Source organism: Artibeus jamaicensis, unplaced genomic scaffold (genome assembly GCF_021234435.1).
Source record: "Artibeus jamaicensis isolate MK-2021 breed Jamaican fruit bat unplaced genomic scaffold, CSHL_Jam_final scaffold_1689, whole genome shotgun sequence".
NCBI classification, from domain to species: Eukaryota; Metazoa; Chordata; class Mammalia; order Chiroptera; family Phyllostomidae; genus Artibeus; species Artibeus jamaicensis.
The window spans coordinates 13,725,859-13,747,095 of record NW_026522029.1 but is presented as its reverse complement, the minus strand read 5'-3'; the positions used below and the strand labels follow the sequence as shown (position 1 = coordinate 13,747,095).

The following is a 21,237-nucleotide window of genomic DNA, read 5'->3' as shown; positions in this document are numbered from 1 at the left end:
GGGGGGGGGGGGCGCTGCTGCTGCACTTTCATGAAGGAGCGTAAGTGGGGGGGGGGGGCTCTTCTTCCGAAAATGTCTGGTATCGTCCACTCGCGCAGCCATCTCGGACAGTGGTTTTCTCCATTCAAATGCTCTTATGCCACCCGCTGCCACCTGCCTTAGCTCTGACAGTTCACGCCATTCAAGGCCTTTGTCCGGTTCATCAAAGTTGATGAATGGATTTGCATAAAACTGTTCGTGATGTTGTTATTTTCCTTTTAATATTGTAGTACCCGCCATGGTATTCTTTCTCGTTCCCTAGCTGGGTCATTTGTCTTTCTCTTTTTCTCTTGATCAATCTGGATGCAGTTTTGCCGATTTTATTTGTTGCCTCAAGGTGCCGGCTCCACCTTTCTTGTGAATCATCAGGTTCCCGGTCACAGTGAGACCCGAGGCCACGTCCCTCGACTGCGCTCAGGGCCGCCTGCCTCGGCCACGGTTCTCTCCCTCGGAGCAGACCTGGACCCTGCGGCATACCCAGGGGCCCTGGGGGTCTCTGGAGCCCTCCCTGTGCAGCTCTCGGCTTCAGGGCTCTGTCGTGTGAGTCTGTCCACCTGTCCTCTCTGAGCAGTTCCCCGTTACTCACCGCAGGGACACTGCTGGGCCCTGACCCTGTGATGGAGCTGGAGAGGTCCCCAGGCTCTGCCATGGCCCACGCCCCCTGCTCTCCATCTGTGACCACGGTCCCTCCTGGTGGGTGTGTCTAGGTCGTAAGATGTCATTTCACAGATTTCATAAACTGTTTGATGGTACACGGAATGGAAACCCTGTTTCCATGACTCTTCCAGGCTGTGGCTCTAAGTTCCCTACTGAGAACTGTGACAGTCCCATCCGAGGACGGGACTCAGCTGCGGGGCTGTGGGCCACGGCAGACCCGTGAGCTATGGTACGCACCCCTGTTCATCACAGTTGCTCTTGATTTTTGGAATTAAACCTCTTTTCACTTTATTTGCTGGTGTCCTGACACCACGAAAATAACTGCCGCGATGTGAGTCTTCTTTTCCTTGGAAGCTGACTAACGCTGCAGCAGGAATGTACACCGAGCACCACGTGGGACAAGGGACCAGAAGACCTTACGTTCTGTGCGGCACGCCGTGAAGTCAAGCTCAGACGAACCGCCCAAAGGCATATTTAGGGAGTCAATCTTTCACGTTTTTTAATTGGTAATTGTTTGTGAAATAGAGCCTTTTATATAGAATCAGTTCCCGTGTTTGCAGAATCAACTGGGCGATAAACCTCAAGAACTATAAACACACGGGTTACCTCTGCCTCGGCAAATAGCCCTTCCTGAGCATTTTGTAAAAACAAATCATCGTTTTATGTGGGGATAAAAGCTAAATGCACAAAGGCGTTCTGTTTAATGTAATTTACAGTCCCGAGCAGCTGCAGCGTGTCAAGCACACCGTGAACACACGCCTCACGGACCCTCACAGCCAGCTCCGCGGGTCAGCTCTGCTGTCACACAGGGACCCAGAGGGGACTGAGACCGTCCCCGGCCGCTGGCTGGAGGGGACGCTGCGGTCCCACCCACCCTGGCTCCACACCCCGTGCCCTCAGCCCTTAGACCCTACCCATTCCAGAAGGGTCCACGCAGGTGCTGCAGACTCCTGGGCCCCCACTGCCCCTAACTGTCAAAGTTTCCATTGCTGTTAGGGTCCATTTCTATGTTTATTTTTTGTGGACTGGATAGATCTTTTTTAAACAATCGGTAAAGCAGCGTGACTCGCTGGCCGTCCTGGATTTTAACCGGGGGGCGTTGGGGAGTTAATACCCACGCCCTCTAGACCTCACGCCTGACACTGGAAATCGCGGCTCGCACTCTGGCCGGGCAGCGAGGCCGGGCACACAGCAGCCCCCTCCTCGGGGCCCGCCCCACGCCTCCCTGACTTGTTTGAGATGAACCCACAGGGGAAGTGTAGAGACTGACAGAAACACGGACCGGACAAGCCCCAAACCTTCCAGCGGGAGCCCCCGGGGACTCCCTCCCGGGCGGGGATGCTTAGCAGCTGCTGGCCGGCATCCTCCCCAGACTGAGGGGGGAGAAGGGGGGAGGGCTGAGGGGCCCTGCAGCCCCTGAGACGTGACAGCCAAGGGTGCGCTGTGGTCACTGCTGGCCGAGCCATACAGCCGTCGTTCTGCTGTGACTACGCTTTATCTTTCTAAACAGATGTGTGTATGTACACACACACACACACAGAGGCATCGCACCGACACCAGACTCTCCGATCTCTGCAACGGCTGGACTGGGCTGAGGCCGAACCGGAAATCCTCGCTCCGAGGCTGCAGCCAACGCCGAGAGCAACTGGCCCCGGGTTAGGACCCGAGACCCAGGGCCCCCCTGGTAGAACACGGGAAATTCAGGAACTCGAATGGGGAAAAACTCAGACGTCTCACTCTCTCCTCCCACCCCCGAAACACAGCACTTCCTCAGCCAGGAAGGCAGTAAACCACCCTGGCACCCCCAGAACCTGTCGCGTTGCCCGAGAGAAGCCACCGAAAACCACGTGCCCTTGCTCCTGGCATTGCCGGTGTCGCTCCAGGCCGTCCCGGTCGACACTGAGGTGGTGGCCCACCTGCCACCCCACTCATCTTAGGGGCTCACTAAGAGGGTAATGTGTGTAACTACGCCACACGTTTTAGAACGGTGTGAGAAGTTCAGTTTACTATAACCAGAATCCTTTGTAACCCCATGAATTTGATTTTATGTGCTCAAAAACATGTTTCACACAAAATGCACCCTCCTGGGTGTCCCCAGGGTGCCTTGGCACACAGGGACCCCCCAGAAGAGGGGACACGGGTGGGACAGCGCCACCTGGGGGCCGGCGGGGGAACAGCTCCCTGTGTGCAGTGTGATCCTCAGTGAGGATCTGGACCAGGAGGCAGGAGATGCACTGTCGCAGAAATGTATTTACATTCCCGTTATCCCTCCCTCTCTAATTTCCCCAACAAAGCCCACACACGCTTCCCAGCTTCACGGCCCCTGCACTTCGGAGTCCCTAGTCCTGTGCCTAACTCCTGTGTCCGCAGCCCCTCAGGGCAGAATGTGTCTAATTCAGGACCTCCACACAACACACAGCCTGCGTTTCTTTTTTTGTGAAATTTTCTTTCCAAGCCTAAGTATGTGATTTCTAAAGCTTTTGCAGTGAGAATAAAAGGATTCACTTAAAATTGGTTCCTGTAAGCCCTAATTATACAGTACGTTTCATAATAAGCATTGCAAAATTGCAGACTGGGAACAAAAAAAAAATATGCTCTTAGTTAGTAATATATTGTCACTACAGCGACCAGTGTGCCAAATTTAGTTCCCAGATAAATAAAAGGAACCCTTGAAAGCCAAGCAGAAGCCTAGGGTAAGTGTGGGCTTTGCTAGAACTCTGGTGGCTAAGAAACAAGCGCTTACAGAATATTTCAGGGAGTCCTGATGTCTTTATACTCAAGGCTTTCTCCTCGCTGTCTCCAGGATCACAGTCACCTGTGCCTCCTCTGCGGAAGCAGAGGTGCTGGCCACTGATGTTAACAGAGACCTCTTTGCACCCCCCTGCCCCCGCACAAGTTCCTTCTCAGAAAAGTTCGCCCTTGCTTAGCGGGCAGCATTATCCGATCCCCGTCATTACAGGTGGCAGCTACGCAGTGCAGAGGGATGTGGGAAACTCCGGGGAGAGTGATAATTAAATGTGAAGAAGGAGGGTTGCCGTCTTTTGTTCAGCCCCTTGGGTCTGGCCTCGGAGTGACTCCAGGATGGTGGAGGGGGGCAGCCTGTTCTCGCAGGGCTGGGGGGTTCAGGGCCTGCACCTTAGTTCTCCAGCTACAGAACAGAATGGCACTGTCCCTGTATTTAAATGTTACCTTTTGTATGGAGAGCACACATGTTAAAAACGAGTTCTGAGAATGCATAAAGACAATGCGAACGTCATCCAAATGGTGAAGGGCAGCAACAAGAAAAGCGTGCCTTGTTCTCTCAGAAGGGAAAGCATGCTCCGAGAGCAAAACCGTTTCCAGGGAAATGGGGAGGAACACGGGAGCGAGTCCCTCCTCTCTGCTGGGCTGGGGCACTGCCACTCCAGGGCTTCCCCACAGCTGCCCTGTCTCCTGTCACCTCCCAGGGCCCGTGACGATGGCATTGCCCTGCTGCCTGAGACAGGGTAGGAGGTGGCTGAGAACTCCTTTTCAGGAACAGGGGTTTTCTTCCAGACACGCTGGTTTATTTAAGTGCCATTGCCGCAGGGTTTGGGAAATTATATTTTGTGCCCCTCTTATGCCACATTAAAGAGCAATACCGAACTTTCAGGGTCAGACAGGCGGTCGCCGGGGAGAGCACTGTCCTTAGAGCGTTCAGACACACGGCCACTCTCCAGCTCAAACCACAGCTTCGCCGCACGACAGCGCGTGGCCTCGGGCGCGTTCCCAACCTCCCTGAGCCTCAGCCTCCTCGTCTGTGAACCGGGGATGGCACTGTCGTCCCGACCTCGTAAGGCTGTCAGAAGGTTCCCGAGTGAGAACGTGCAGAAAGCCTTTGTGAGCACACCTGGCACAGACCAAACACGATAAAGATGCTCACAGGTGTTGTTGCTGTCTTACTGCAAGATCAGTACCGAGCATAGCGCTAAACACTGGTGGACCAGGCTGAAAGATACCTTGATTCTTTGTGTGGCTGATGACTTTTCATCCCTCCCGCTCCGGGGGACGCGTCCCCACAGACGTGTGTCCTCTCCAACACCAAGAGCTCAGCGTGGTGGCTGTTAGACCTGATTGTGTAATGGAACCACAGGTCGCTGCCGCATCGAGCCCAGAAAATGAAAAGTTCCTAATGAGCAGGGCGGCGGGTTTCAGATGGGTCACATCTGAAAGACTGACTTGAGGAAGACAAATTATGTCGTGTGTGTGTGTGATGATATTCTGCTTCAAGGTGAGAGAAATTCTGAGGCATTCAGAGTTTTCTAAAAGGAAGTGAAACTGGATGGGTCAAAGCAACGGTGTGATCTCTCGGGTCCCTGGTGAGATTTTCCTCCATCAGTTATTGGGCAAACGTCCAACGAGTTCATTAGATTTTAAACTATGCATCATTAGAACACCTGAAGTATTCTTATTTGTCTGTGATGGACCAATGTAAAACGAAAATCCTTTCAACCACACACACACACACATATTGCCCTAAACTTCGATTCGCCAGCAGCACCTCCAGGAACAGAGGGGGGGGGAGAGGTATGTGTACCTGGGGGGGGGGTGGAGCAAGAGGGGGGAGGAGGAAGAGAGAGAGAGAATAATGAATGGCAGTAAGGACAGCTCTCACCACTTATGGAAGAGGAAATACTATCTATCTATAGGTAAAACACTACAGGCAACATAAAAAAAAAGTCCACACAAAATAAAATACTATGTGTAAGCCTGATTTCACTATAATATTTGTGCACCCTACTTTAAAAGGAAAAATGGTTTTATAAAAAGATCATTCGCTCATTTAGTAAATAAAGGGTGTTAAATTATTTGGTCAGTTATTTCCCACTGGAAAAAAAAACCAGAAATAACTTATATAAGAAGATAAGATACCCTGCCTCTGCCTCGGGTTTGCGTTTAACGTGACTGATAGTCTGCAATCCCGTGGCAAGGCCGTCACCTTCATAAACACTAGCCACACAGCGAGACGCAGCTCAGTGAAGCCAGGGGCCCACTCCTCTCCCGGCTCATGTACATACGTCCTCCATCTGTGAGCCTCCTATTTACAACTAAGCCTCACACCGGGCGGATTTTTATGAGTTCTTGAGCTTTTCTGTCTTTTTTATCTTCCTCTGCATCAGCAAAGCAACTGGCGGATTCTTTAATAAAATATATTATACACATTAATATTTATAAGCCTATGAATTGATGTTTAAATAAACATTCACCAACTTCTGCCGATTCTTTTGTCTTAGGCGTTACATCGCACTTACATTGTCTGGAAAATCCGCCTTCAGCTCGGTGATACTTTGACACCAATACGCTGCCGTTTTTTCACTGATGAGCTCGATGTTCAGGAAGGAGCTTTGTCCCGGGCCGTACAGGGGCCCGGAGGTGGTCCCCCGGACAATCCTGGGTGAGACGTTCGTCACGATGTCCTGATGAGAGAGGGGAGACAGTGAGTCTCTGTATGACAAAGAAAACCTGCGAGCATGATTCTGTGCTCATTTCCATACGACAGTATTTTACCAAGTCCCTTCCTCACATTTTTAGAGAAGGATTTTAAATTACAATTTTAAATTACAGTTCCACATTAACTAGTTCCAAACGAAAGAGTAAAATACACTATGTTAGTTCCATTGACATTACATCCTGTGATTATTTTTTCCAGCATAGTGGAAAAAAGTAAAAAGATGCAAGTTCATTTACACTGGTTTTGGGCATATACATCCTAATTTGTTTGCAATTAAATAATAAACAAAAACACGATCAGTAAAATGCAAGCATATCCTTTCAGTCTATTTAATCTCAGTATTTCCAGGGAGGTTTTAATTCCAATTAGTAAGAGTTAATGCTTGTAAAGAAAACAAATTTTTCTAGGAAGTAACTCTGATGTGAATCAGCCAACAGGTACCTATCGGCACTGCTCACTGGCTTGCCAAATGCTCACACGTGTTCTAACTAACGAGGTCACCTTCCAACCCCGTGAGAAGGATTCTAGCTTCCAACTCACATTCGATGGGAACTCACTTTCCTCGGGAATGACGTGAACATATCACTACCTTCCTGGTAACTATAAACAGGAAACTGTCCAGTTAACCTGTTTGTGAAATGTAAATTAACATTCCTCAACCGCTTCTATTAAAAAAGAAGAGTAACATTCTTACACTACGAAAAACCAAAAAGAAACGAAGAAAAATGTTTCTTCAGCCAACTTCCAATTAAAATTAGTTTTGAGTAAAGGTCATGTAGTTAAGATTTATCAGAATTAGTCATTGAAGTACCCCTCCTCAAAATCTTGTCACTTTTAGTGAGATAACATGAACCCCCATTAGTATATAGCAATTAAGGTCAATTTACATATTTTAATTAAGAACCACCCCATATAAAACAATTAGCGTAATAGGCATACTAACTGGATTTCATAACATTTGGACGTTTTTCCAACTAGATAGACAGGAAACCTTAATTAGCATTAATTAGTACTGATCTGCATATGTTTGATAAGGCATACCCTTGCCACAAAAGATTATTTATTCCCGAATCTGCCAAATGCTACCGGTGCAGAGGATAAAAGGACTTTTCTTCACATTGCATGTTAATTTCTGGTAATTTACATCCACTTTTGCATTCGAATTAGTATATTATAAAATAAACGGTATAAATGTTACAATGAGCCTCCTTAAATATGTACATTTTTACTTATAGGAATCCTGCCAGTTAATGTTTTACTAATTAAGCCGTTTCACGTCTATTGTAATTGTGGGCAGCGTCGCCCGGCTCGCTTTGATTTGCTATTATGAAACCATGTTGCAGGATCTTAATGGGGAGACGACAAGACAAGTTGTTGCCGGAGGAAGCCTGGGGGTCGAGTTTCTGTTGCTGCGAATGCTCACGGGTGGGCTCTGCACCCCGAGCAGCTCCCCGGGGTGGGTGGCCACATGCTCTGCCTCTGTGGTCTGAGAAGACCTGTCCCTGTCCGTGTAACCGGCCCTGCTCCGAGGAGGCTGGCTTTCTTCGTTGTCCTATGTTCAAACGCCGCACTTCCCAGGCCCGAGGCACCCTTTCCCTGGCTCCGGTTCCTACTGCAGATGCTCCTCCCAGAGACAGACCCTGGTGGCTGTGCAGAACTTGGCCTTGGGGGCGACCGGAGTCCCTGTTCAGGTCACCTCAGCGTGTGCCTGGCGCTGGGCCTCTCCGCAAAGGAAGGGGCATTGAAAGGACCGCTCTGTACACACTGGCCTGACGTGGGCACTTCCTGCTCACTCAGCAACACAGGGGCTCTGCCTCTCCCCAGGCCACAGGTCTCAGCTGAGTGTTGGCCCCCAGGGAAGCCCTCTGACCGCACCCCCACAGCGACCCAGGCCTTTCCCAATTGTCACCCGCAGGCCACCTCCCCCCGCCCCCTGGCCCAGTGCTGGAGGGGTCTGTGTTCTGGTCTGCACCTTTCAGTGGAGTCCACCATCTGGAAGGGAGGAGCCCCCTCCTCACTCGCTGTTTCCGGCCTGGCCTGTAGGTGGTGCTCAAGGGGTGTTTTCCAACCCCCAGGCCCTAGAGCAGGTCTGGTCCTCAGACAAGGGAAGTCCACAGCGCTCGCTGCCGGCCAGGCCAGGGGTGTTGGGCTTATATTCCAATTTCAGGCACGGCTCTGCCCATTCCTCTGGAATGGGAATTTCTGGATTCCCCGGGCCCCTCAGGGACCCCTTCTCTGAAAGCAGACCTCCACCCCCAGTAGGGCTGGACCTTGCTACCCACATGTTGTGCTAGAGACGGCCGGTCACTCTACCTCTCCCCATGCCCCCTCCAGCACCGTGTGCTTGAACTTGACCACCCCCTAGCTTCTAAGACCTTCTTGACCGCTGGCCCTAAATGGCTGGGTTTACCTGACCTCTAGGAACCAAACAGAACGGCCCCATTCAGATGCAGACCAACTGTTCCTCTTTTCTAGTTCAGGTGGATGTGGATTCCTAACCTGTCCCTGGCCAGGTCAGGGGGCGTCTCAGACTTCTCCCTCTCTGGGTTGGGTCTCCACCTTCATAGTGTGTTAGAAAAATTTTCAACACCGTAAAATAAAAAGACTCAGAATAGAAGAACTGCGCCTGGACTGAGGAAATCCTGGAGGGCCCAGGAATCCACACTAGGCACCATCTTGCAGTCACGCCGATAACAGTCAGGCCTCAAGTGTCAAGAGTCAGTCAGCTGATGACTTCATTGGACAGGCGGGGGAGCGGGTGCTTCTTTCTTAAAATGCCGCCCCCTTCACTGCTCCACCGCGCCCCCCAACCGTGAAACCTGAAAGCTGAAAGTGCTGCCGTTCGCGATCCTTCCCCTGTGTCCTGTGAGTAGAGGTGAAGGTCAGTGTTGGGGTGGGGTTCCTCTCTGTAACCTGGTGTTGAGCTGTACGTGGATCAGGGAAGGATAATCCACTATGTCCTCAGCCAAGATGGAAAAACAAATGACGGGGAAATTTCGTCTGCTTCATGAGAGCGGCTGTTACTCCTTTGCACTCATTTCTGACGGTGCTTCTCTAAACAGGCCACTTTCCTCTTTCTTTAACCCGGGCAAAGACGAAATATCCTTAATAGCCACCCAGATTACGGACGCCCGCCGTGTGGATCTTACCGACTGCCCGGAGTCAACTGTTAGCTCTGCAGCAACAAAAAACATCGGCATGTTCCAAATTCAACCGAAGGGCCAACTCATGCTCACCCAACCACAAGTCAGTGACAGAAATTTCATTCTAGGTTTTCTTCCCCAAATTCAGTTCTAGTTGCTACCAGTTTGTCAAAAACCTTCTCGGGCTACTTGAGATGTCTTAGAATTCTTAAGTGAAAAGGGAGTGAAAACTTGGATGTGACCCATTATCCTTCGTTAGATGATTAGAGTTAGAGCTTCAATAATTGGGCGCTAACTTACTAAAGCTTTTGACCTGGGAATACTAGAATTTGAGTATAATTTTATAAGGTAGTAATTTGCTTTAATATTTAATAGCTAAATCATATTAGCATTGCTCAAGGGAGTTAATATAAGCAATAAACATATTCAAGAATAATTAGCACCGATAAGCGATCACTGTCTATAACAAAGAAGATGAACTGCCACAGTTCTCATCTTCAGTGCATTAACAATATTCAGATTTTTTGAACTTGATGTTTCTAGCTGAGGAATTGTGAGGTGATATCTCTTCTTTATGTGACATTGTAACCACCATTATAAAATCAAGTGTTAGTGACCTCTTCACATTTGGAGTAATGATAGTGATTTTTCAGCATTAGTAAAGAGATTTAAATGGTAAACAGACTGATTATATGTTTAAGTTCATTTACTTGACCTCCTTTATCTTAAAAAAAAACCCCAGCTATAGTGTTTCCATGGTTACGACTGGATTAAGATCATCACAATGGTCTCGATGAATGGAAAAAGGACTTTGTAGAGGTGTCTTGCTAAGAGACTAGGAAAGAAATGAGGTCCAAAAAATTGGATGGAAAATAAAAAAACATGCAGGGTGAGCCACAGCTACCGTACCAGAAGCATCTCAAGAGATATGTTATGAAGTGCAAAAAGCAAACTGTGAAAAAATATATAGACTATGATACCCAAAACAAGCAAAGTGTGACAATGTATCATTTAGCAAAACACACTTATGGGACAAAGTATAAGTAAGAGAATAATTAAAAATAACTTAGAAGAGTAGGTATGGATTGGAATAGGTAGATGCTGGGAGGGAAACGGGGGGTAAACGGCTTTCTGAAATTATCAGTGATATCTGACTTTAAAGAAACTTTACTCCTGAAAGGCAGAAACACGTGGCAGAATGAGGAGGCTGTTTAATGGGACTGCGGCGGCACCGAGCAGACTGTCACACTCTGTTGAGAACGTCTGAGTGGTTTGCCCGAAAACCTCTAACTTAAATCTTAGGGGTATCTGTTTCTTGTTTAATTTCCAAGATGCTTCTGGGAACTGGCTGGTTTTTGACAAACAAACCTTCCAGTTATTTGCTTTCATGAGCTAGAATTTCAGAAAGAACATGTACTCACTGAGGCATTAAGTGCCTTCTGCACCATCCCACTTGCTGTGTGAGTGGGATTTAACTCCTCCGCGAAAGAGGAGACGGGCCCGCTGCAAATGAATCTGATGAATCTGACAACAAACGCCCTGATGCGCGAGGCCGCTGCCCTGGGAAGAGCACAGAGTGAGATACAATGTAACAGCGCCCCGAGTCCACCAGGCTCGGCTGTTACACAAGAACCTTGTAACATTCCACTGTCTCTATGGACTACGTAGATACATACCTGATTATTCTAAAAAAATAAACTTTGTATGGTCAGAATAATCTCGGCTTGGTTGTTTCAGAGGGGTGGAATGGGCAGGATGACAATTTTTTCCATAATGCATCAGTTTTTCTACCCTAGTTTTATAGAAAGACAGCATGCGAAAACCTGAATTAGCGACAGAATTTACCCCTTTGTCAACAGGAACTTTAAATCCATCTATCCACAGGGAAAGCCCAGTAAACAAGAATGACAGTGTTATCACAGAAATACAAGATAAATGACCGTGAAACAGTGGCCTTGAAATTGCAGGAACAATAATGTGAGTTTTTATGGCAAAACCTTTCATATACATCAGCGCACTCAATCTTCACAACTCCCTATCGAGCGGCTACCGTCACAACTAGGGCTTCGAGAGACGGCAGCGACTCGGCCACTGTTACACATCTCGGGCCAACTTAGAGACGAGACTCGGGTTTGGGGGTACTTACATGATATGGGTAACAGTCACAATAACTGTGATCTCTTAACATGTGATGTGTGTGGTGACAATAAGGCCTGGCGTTAATTGCAAGAAAAAGCAATGTGAACAAGCTGAATTTTAAAACGTGGGGACGGGAAATTTGAGGAAAAGGAATAGTTCACAGAAGGCAAGGGAGGAAATTCAGTGGCCCATGTCCGTGGTCTCTGCACCCTTCCGCTCACTTCTTCATTCTTCTGTCCTTCTGCAGGGCCGTTCCTCTCTCCCAGTCCATGCAGGGGCACGCGGGAAGCGGATGGGCCCCAGGACACAAGTTGTGGGGGTTAGTATCACCCTGAAACTTGTCGTCTCTGGGCCTTGTTTGAAACTTGGTGGCAGAGACTCTGTGGGGCTGAACTCGGGTTGTGAACCACCCTGGTCTAACTACCTCCCTCCAGCAGGGACAGAATTAGTCAGGACTCACACGGGCGTGCTTGGTACCGATGGGGCGGTCAGGGCCGAGCAGGGGGTCCTTCGGGGTCTGTGGCACCAGGTCTAGTCTACCCGGTTCCCCTTAGAAAGCTCAGAAAAAAGATACCACGTGGACATCGATCAAGTGTGACTAGCTAGGAAAACGGCTATAAAACAGACGAAATTATCGCCATTCAGAGAAATGAAACTTTCCCTGGTCTTGAATCAACCACGCACACACCATTGCCTATTCTCGAGACCCTGAGCCTTACGAGATCAAAACTCTAGGGACCTCCTGACCCCGTCCTGTGCTTCAGGTCCCCAGGGGAGCTGGGCACGTCCGGGACCAGCCTGGAGTTCGGGCAGGCTCAGGCCTGGGCCAGGCGAACTGACTGGATGAAAACTCTGGGTCAAGGGGACGAGAGAAGAAGGAATGGGGGGGGGGGGCTTCCCAAGGAAGCCAACACAGGAAGTGCAGTGGGTGGAGTACCTACTGTGTGTGCCGAGTGCCTACTGTGTGTCCAGGAAGGAAATTGACATGCATGCTCTCTGGCGTTTATGCCAGCCCAGGTGTCCCCCATCTGGATACTGTCACACACGGACAGGATGTGGGGTCTCGCCAGTTTGGAGATCACTTTTTAGAACTGCATTTCCGTCTGGCTACTAAGAGGCTGGGAACTGCACTTGACTAGCTTTGTGTCTGTCCCCGCGCCCTTTCTCAAAGAGTTCGTGACTTTGTAAACAGGGCGGTGAATCACGGTTCGTCTGGGTCTTTGACTCTTTCATGGGTCCTGGGGGCTTCACCCTCTCCCAGAGACACGGTGGGTATTAGATGAAGTAACACAGCACATGCCTGGCCTGAGGCATTTGATAAATAAGCCTTTACTCATGCCTCAGCCCCCCCTCTGACTTCCGCAGCAGTGGAGGAGGAGGTCGGGGGCCGAGGCGGGGACTCAGGAAATGGGGAGCAGGGAGGCCGTGTTCGTCCCCTGCGGCTGTTTTAAGGAGAGCAAACTTCTTTGCTGCAGCTCCGAGGTTTCATTGTGTTCTGTGTCCTGTTCAAGTTATTAATACCAGTAGCTCGCAGCAGCTGTGGTGTCACGGAGATAAGTTTTACAAGAAACAGATGAAGAGCTTTTTCAGCGCCGATATCAGATGGATTAGAATGTGATTAATCAAGGGACTGGCTGATTAAATTATTGGGTTCGCTGTTCAGATAAGAGGTTTTAGATACACTCTGCCAAACCGTAATTAACTTAGAAATTTCTGCTGGCCTGCTCCGAAGATGCCGGTGTGATAGGCTTTGAAGGGATCTTTTACAGCCCCGAACCTCGGCTGGGAAAGTGTGGGCATGAGTCAGCGCAAGTGATTATGAATCATCTTCAAGTATTAGAGCAGAGTTTTCCTTGGAAAGGACAAATATTTTTTTAACTTTATATAAGACTCCTATAAATCCTCAGGCTTTCCTCTATCGCCGAGACTGAGGCAGGTATCGTAGACGGAAGGAAGCACCTCACAGGATCAGATGGGAGTTTTTTGGGTCTGCCATATGTCCAATGAGACGTTGGGGGCGGTGAGGAGACACCTCCCCACTGCATTTAAATTCGGTGCATTTAAAACTCCTGGGCAGGACAGGAAGTCACCCACGCAGAAGACGCGCAGCGGGGCTGGTGTCAACACGAGGACACTTCTCGGAGATCAGAAAAGACAGGAAAGCACAGACCCTCCAGGACAAACTCACCACAGGGTGACGTTTGCCCACCAGGCTTCTAGTCCCCAGTCCGTGGTGGCCGAGACTCTGAGTGTGATTGGCCCAGACGCGGGACAGAGGGGAAGGGCCCAGACACGGGGAGTAGATCCGCAGCCCCCACACAGACGGAGGCAACAGAAAGGGAGGCCCGCTCTCCGTTTGGGAGCCGGCAGGTACCTGCAGGGCAGAGCTGGGGTGGGCGTCCTTCCCAGCCTTCGCCTTGGATTAGAAGGGAACATGTCCCCCAAGAATTCAACCCTGTGTGGGCCCCCAAAACAAGCCAACAATTCTGGTACACAAGTGGCCCCAGCCCTGGTCCGCACAACGGGAAACATCCCAGGTGAGAAATGCTGCCCATCTGAAAGGCTTTCTGGTCCGTGACGCCAACTTCTGACTGGGGGGGAAGGGGAACAGGATTTAAACACCCCAAAGCATGTCCCTTTGGCATCAGGGTTAGTTGTGGCTGATTGTTCTTAAGAACCAAAAGGCTTGGGAAGAGCGCTTTACCTCCCTGCTAACTGGCTAACGATTTTAGATAAAGGCCTGGTCCAGGCAGAGAATTATCAGCAGAGGTAACTGTGAAGGACCCACCAGGTGTGGTGGAGGGGTGAGCAGGGGGGCTGGGAAGGCCCATTGTTACAGGTGGTCGGTAAACACTGGCTCCCCACCTCCACGCGATCTGCCTCCCCCCCCTTGGAGGTCCCAGACTCCTCCCCTTTCTCGGTTCAGAAAGGCTGGGCCTGTGGCCAGACTGCCCGTGGTCTTGAGGAGCCCCCATATGTACAAATTAAATTTGATTTTCTTCTGTCCCATGTCAATTTAATTCTTAAACCAGCCAGAAGGACCCAGAAAAGTAGCACTTTAAAAAAAAATAATCTGAAACTCATCAAAATCACTTCAGACCACACACACACATTTGGCTACTGCAGGAAGATCCCGCCCACCAACACCCTATTGACGGAGATGGGAAGATGTGGTAAAAAGGAGGAGAAGACGTTTATTTCTGCCAAGAATCGGTGAAGCCATTCTGCTAACACATGATCATTGAGCAAATATACAAAGTCAACATCCCCAAATGTAAGTCAAGCCTGTGAAGTTTAAAGTGTGTTTCTCATAATTCTAATATCCCAACTCAGTGACATTCTTTCATACGTATATTGGGGCCCGTGTATTATAATTACAAAGCACCACTGAAAAAGAGTATTATGTACCACAGCACTTAGCCTTGACAAACAATTACTGGGTATCACATTCAACTGAACACAAAAAGCAATCTTTATCGCAGATTAAAATTAGCTTTGGAACAATAAACGCTTTCTAAGCGATTCTGAACTCCACGCTGCTTTGCACAAGTCTCTTTTCAGGAAAGGCAAGCCCATAAAAACTGAAGGACATTTGAAAAACTCCCTGCCTCTGCCCTGTAAAGTTTTTCCAAGTTTTTTTTTTTTTTTTTTTTACTTTCAGAAAGGATAATGTTTTGCGTAATAGGTGACCCATGTGGCTTCATAGGTTTTATCATTGAGAATCAAACAAAATAAGAACCGCCCAGCAAACAAAGAAACTGGGGATGCTAGACTTCAGAAGGCATTGTGTGTAAGAGACTCTATTCTAATGATCAGAGCTACTTTTTAGGCATTAGCGTAGACAAAGGGTGTGACCGGGCCCCCATAAGTCTGTGCTCACAACACTAAGCAGGGAGCTGCCTTAGTTTGCTGACCTCTGTCTTCTCTGGCCTTGGAGATGCCCAGAGACCGGACCTCTGGCCAAACGTCCCTCCCCACAGCAGCTCCAGGAACGCACACCCCGTCCAAGACACATCGGGGTCCTGCTGAGGTCTCCCCTACTGAGTTTGGCCACTAAGGGATGTGTCATCGAGGAGATGCAGTTGATTCGTTTGAAACTCGGTGTCGGAGAGGAGCTTGGCGGACACTGTGGACCTCCAGAAAGATGGACACACGGGTACTAGTGCAAATTTGGTCTGAAACATTGCAGGATGTGTCTATAATTGTTCTGCTTCGGGCGTCGTGAGAAGGCAGGGTTCTTTGGAAAAGACAGCGATGCTGGGAATATAGGAGGCGGCAGGGAAGGAGGAGACTGAGTGTGAGATGGTGGACTGAGCGGAAGAAGCCGCGGGTGTGAGTCTCCAGGATGAGCAGGGCTGAGGGGACTGGACCCTATGGCCACCGCTCACCTGGGTGATCGGTACATCAGATGCATCAGAGTGGGGAGCGGAGTTTCTGTGCCGGTGAGAGCCGGGGACTAGCAGGCGACAAAGACTGGTGGTGTCTCTGAGCCCCCCGCCCCCCGCTGGTCAGCCTCCTCCTGTCTGGTGCCCACGCAGGTCCACAGAAAGGATGGTCAGGAAGCTGTGCCTGTGACGCAGGTAACACCTGCCCCGTCGCTCTGCACCCTGGACAGACCTGGTACCTGCCCCAGGTCCGTTCCCAGCTAAGTGAGCTGGGTGCTGACTCTCCCGATTCAAGCCCCAAAGACGACGTCTGCTGGGAAAAAACAGATGCGTGCGGAGACAAAGGGCTTAAGGTCAGTAAGAAAGAGGTGAGCCCTCTACTGGGTCCTCTGATGGTCAAAACACAGGAATGCCAGACAGAACAGAAAAACTCACATGAAAAATTAAAGATCAAATGATAAAAATCACCCTACCTCATTAGTAACCAAAGAAGTAAATGTTGAAACGATGCCTCATTATGCACATATCAAATCAGAATATGTTTTCATGGTAAAACTGTGCATTCACAGAATTTGAAGACACAGGGAAATTCGGGGACTGCTAACAGAGCTGACCCCGGAAAAGTTGGAAGAATTAGGCAACAGGAAGCACCATAAAATTTACTTTTTGATCCACAGTCTCATTTCTAGGAATTTATTTCATATGTGAGTCACAGAAAATATAAAGGTGTGCACATAGCAGTATTTATAGCATTATTTGTAACAAAAAGTTAAGAACAGTCTTAACTGTCAAATTACTAGTCAAGTAAATCACAGAGAAACTCCACGTGGCCGACACGGTTCATGGCTCGCCCAGAAGCCATTCCCAGCTTTGATCTCATGACCCAAACTCCAGTATCAGTCAGGGGACCATGTGCCAAGTGACGCCTCATCTTTCCAAATTCCCTGAACCTGGAGGAGTCACCTGACACCCATCGGGTCTGAGAAAGAACCCGAGAATTTCTAAAACAGCTTTGCTCCCGACATGATCACTGCACCTTCCTGCTTTTCTTGTCTTTCTTTCTGCCTGAAAAGATACTTCTGTCCAGCGCCATTGAATGCTAGAAAACACGAAGCAATGCCATGCAATGCTGATAGAGAAATATTTTTAAGCTAGAAATTTCAGATCTTTGAGAATGCGAACAGTAGGCCTGCTCTACACTCTTCGTGAGAAGGCCTTGAAGGACTGGCTTTACAAAGAGATGAAACTATGAAGGGAAGAAATGGGGTTCAGGAAATGTGAGGGTAGCATGGAGTAATCTGAAGACACAGACACATGAGTCTAGATCGGCCCAGGGATCGGTCTCCAGGTGACAGGCTGAACCTGATGGACACTTCGGAATCAGTGTTGAAAAACTATGTACACGTCTGTAGACAGTCCATCGAAATGTACAGGAAAACTTAATGATAATTACAGAAAAGGCAAAACTGTTTTTGAAAGGTGCTATTCTTGTGTGTCACATGTCACTGAATCCACCCCGACTCCGGTGAGCCCGGTGGGTGAGCGGTGGCCACAGAGTCCTGTCCCCTCCTGCTCATCCTGGAGACTCACACCCGCGGCTTCTTCCGCTCAGTCCACCATCTCACACTTGGTCTCCTCCTTCCCTGCCACCTCCTATTTTCCCAGCATCACCGTCTTTTCCAAAGAACCCTGCCTTCTTACAATGCCCGAAGCAGGACAATTATAGACACATTCTGCGATGTTTCAGACCGAATTTGGGCTAGTACCTGCGTGTCCATCTTTCTGGAGGTCCACAGTGTCCGCTGAGCTCCCCTCTGACACCGAGTTTCAAACGGATCAACTCCTTTCCGACCAGCCTTCTTGTCTGCCCAGCTTTCCCATGCCTGTGCAGTGACTGGGAACGTGGGGGCGGGGCGGTCTCGGCCTTGACCTCCAACCACCCATCTTGCTCTCGGTGATCCTTCCCAACTCCGCTGCTGCTGCCCTTCTGCACCTCGGCCTGCCCTGCACGTCCTGGCTGCGGTCTCCATCTGCACTGCTGACTGGGCCGGGGTTGCAGAGTCCTTACCAGTACCGCTGCTGCCGCGGTCTGTGTCAAAGCTGTGTATTTCACCTGCAGTCATCCTTTTCGTCTTCCTGAAGTTCAAATGCAGTCCTGCGCTGCCACTGCCTTCTCTCAGAGGTCGATCCAGATCATCCCTATTTGCTGCCAGTAAAACGGGGTCACGGGCGGCTGGAGTCTATCAAACACAGGCCAGCCCGCACCTGAGATCTCTGGAGCGCCTGCGAGCAGCGACCACTTGCATTTGGGCCTTGGGGGCTCCTCCCTTTCTGACCCCCCAGAACGCCCGGCCCTCCCTGCGCCACAGAAGGCAGAAGCCTTTGCTGCATGGCCTGGGGCCTCACTAAACCTGCCTGGGAAGTGAGGGCGTGGGCCCCGCGGTCACTGAGCCCCAGGGCATCTCCTCTGTTGCAGACAGTGACGTAGCCTGCACCTCCCAGGGCGTCAGACATGGCTTTGTTTCCATACTTGTCGACATCGTCTTGTCAGGGTTTGACAGCTCCGGCCTCTGTGACTTGAGGTAATGCTTTCGGCGTCCTGTTGACCCCTGGTGATGGATCTCCTCCCGATACTTCCGGGGGGGGGGGGGGGGCTTTCGCTCTGCCTTCCAGAACCACAGGTTCTCCTTCCTCGCAGGTGCCTTCTTCCGAGGTGTCTCTCCTCCGCGCAGGTTTCCGGCCTCCTCTTTCCGCCTCCCCTTCCTTTCTCGTTGGTCGGGAGTCTGTGCTCCCTTGTCGCGTGGGTCAGCGTTCCCAGCGAGGTGTGAGGTCCCTTTTACTCGTCGAACCTTCTGGCACAGCCCCCTTTGCCCCTTCTTGTGTTCTCTTTGGTCTCCTACGGGGGCCACTGTCACAGTTTTCTCTCTGTCTCTGCAACGGACGTTGAACAGCTGTGCTCAGGGAGCCCTGCTTTTGTTACTTCTACAAAAAGACTTTTAGACTCTTGCTGTCTTTAGTAATTTTTAGTGTTTCTTCTGTGCTCCATCTTAATTGTTCTTTCCTTTTCCTCTAACATCGTCTTTTCTCCCTTCATAATATTTCAGCGAGAAATGCCAGACAACAGCAGATCACTGCTGCATTTTCTTTCCTCATTTTTTTTTTTTGTTTATTTGTTTTCATTTTACCTTGAAAACCAAGTGGTGGGGCAGTCCAAAATGAGGTTAGGAAATAATGAAGACAGCCCTGGCTGGTGTGGCTCAGTGCACTGAGTACTGGTCTGTGAACCAAAGGGTCGCTTGTTCGATTCCCAGTCAGAGCACATGCCTGGGTTGTGGGACAGGTCCCCAGTAGGGGGCATGCAAGAGGCAACCACACGTTGATGTTTCTCTTCCTCTCTTTCTCTTTCCCTTCCTGTCTCTAAAAATAAATAAAATCTTAAAAAAAGAAAAGAAAGAAACAGCGAGAGCAGCTGGGACTCCCAGTCTGAGAGCGCTCAGTGATTGTGGAGAGCACAGAACGAGCCCACACAAGCCCGCACAGCAGTCTTACTAACGGCACCAGTGGGCACAGAGGACAAGGGAAAGCCTGTGCTGTACCCCATGTACAGCCCAGATACAGAAGGTAGGGACCGTGAACCGAGGCCGCCTGGGCACCACAGCAAGGAACAGGTTGTCCCAGCATTGCAGTGACGAGCGCTGGCGAGCTCACGTGGGCCGGAGCAGGACCTTTCCACTCAGACCTCTACAAAGCGCGCTACTCTGGAAATGACCAACTCAGAAGAAACCGAGTGGCACGGCAGTGACGGCCACAAGGCAAGGTCTCGCCGAATGGCATCGATCAGACCCCTAGGAAAGCAGGTCACCGTCACCATCATGCGATCTGTGTTCCAAGTACAGAGGCGGAAGGTGATGAAACCGAAAGCTTTCGTGCAGAATCCAAGAAGAAACCGAGCGCACGTCCGAACAAGAGAGGCTGATGGTTACCGGTGGCTGGAACGCACGAGGAGAAAGTCCAGCTGAGTCCAACGTGGCTGGAAACTGGGCTCGGGAATGCAGCAGGGCGTTGGATTGGTCCTGCATCCCTGTGAAGCCCGGAACTCGTCTGCCGCAAGCACGTGCTTCGAACAGCCAATCAGATTGGCTGTGCTTCGAACAGCCAATCAGATGGCTACTCGGGCACGCCCACCAATGGCCAACACAGAAACCAACAGACCGTGCAGGGGGGCAGGGGATGGAGAGGCGGTGCTCCCCCTGCGAGTATTAAGTCCGCGTGAAACAGACGTTTGTGAGAGAAAGGAAACACACAGTGCACACCACTTAAGTGGGCACAGAACAATATTTACATAGGCGTGGGGAGGTCAACATCAATGAGCGAGAACTAAATCCTCAGGAAACACAGCAGGAAGTCACTACAAAATGTCAGCGCAAGAATTACTCAGAACCACGGGCCGAAAAACCAAAAAGGCAGTAAGAATCAAAAGCAGTTGCTGAGAGGAAGAAAACAAGAGTGGCATAAAAGGTGAGGCAGAGAGCAGACCAATTTTACCAAAATATTTTTGGTTTTATCTGATGTTTAACCTAGTGGAGCACAATACTTAAGCTCAAGGCCAAAAGAAAATGACATGAAAAGATACGTTTGCGATTACTATGTACAAAGCTACTCCTCAAATGTTAGGGGCAGATGGTTTGATACAAAAAGTAGTATTTATTTACTATTTTGGGGGTGTGTGAGAAAAACAGTCAGAGGGCACACACAGTCGTCTCCCAGAGGGAGAGAAGGCAGTGTTGAACCGCCCAAACTTCCCAACGGACAGGAAGATGCAGACGAAGACCAGGAGACGCCAATGCCCCGGCATGGTTTTGCTATATGCCAAAATCCCTGAAAAGTGGATCATATCGAAGCTGGGAGTGGGAGGAGGGAATGGATGGTCTTATATGACTGGGTGTGTGAACTGCTGGAAAATTTGGGAAAGTTCATGTTCAATACTTCTCCCCATGAAATCACATCAATCCTTTCGAATTAGCACTCCCCCTTTAGGGATGTAGGATAGAGGAACTGTAACACAAGACACCAAATAGAAACATTTGACAGTAAAATTCATAAAACTCAAATGTGAGTCAAGAAGTAAATGGCTGGGGGAACTGAGCTGTGGCCAACCCACACCAGGAGAATCGTGAGGCCACGAAAAAGTCAGTACCACCAACCAGGCTCTTGCCTTCACAGAGCTTATATTCCACTAGGAGAGGCGGACAACAAGCAGGTAAATAAAACCACATGTATTAATAGAATGATGTCACTGAAACCTGAAATATTTAGATATGAAGACTGGCTGTCGATCTCGGAACTCGACAGTAATTGTAACGTGTGGGTGCATCTAGTTCTTCCACTGCATCTGAGCACTTTC

At 49.6% G+C, this 21,237-nt stretch overlaps 1 protein-coding gene across 2 annotated transcripts in view; it reads right to left on the bottom strand.

Moving 5' to 3' along the window:
• The window catches only part of DPYD (dihydropyrimidine dehydrogenase), a 499,545-nt gene that overhangs the window by 185,362 nt on the left and 292,946 nt on the right, over positions 1-21,237 (bottom strand). For both annotated transcript variants that reach the window (XM_037153081.2, XM_053655907.1), the window contains one exon: positions 5,967-6,131. In XM_037153081.2, coding sequence (XP_037008976.2) covers positions 5,967-6,131 — 165 coding nt within the window. The remainder of the gene's footprint in view (positions 1-5,966; positions 6,132-21,237) is intronic.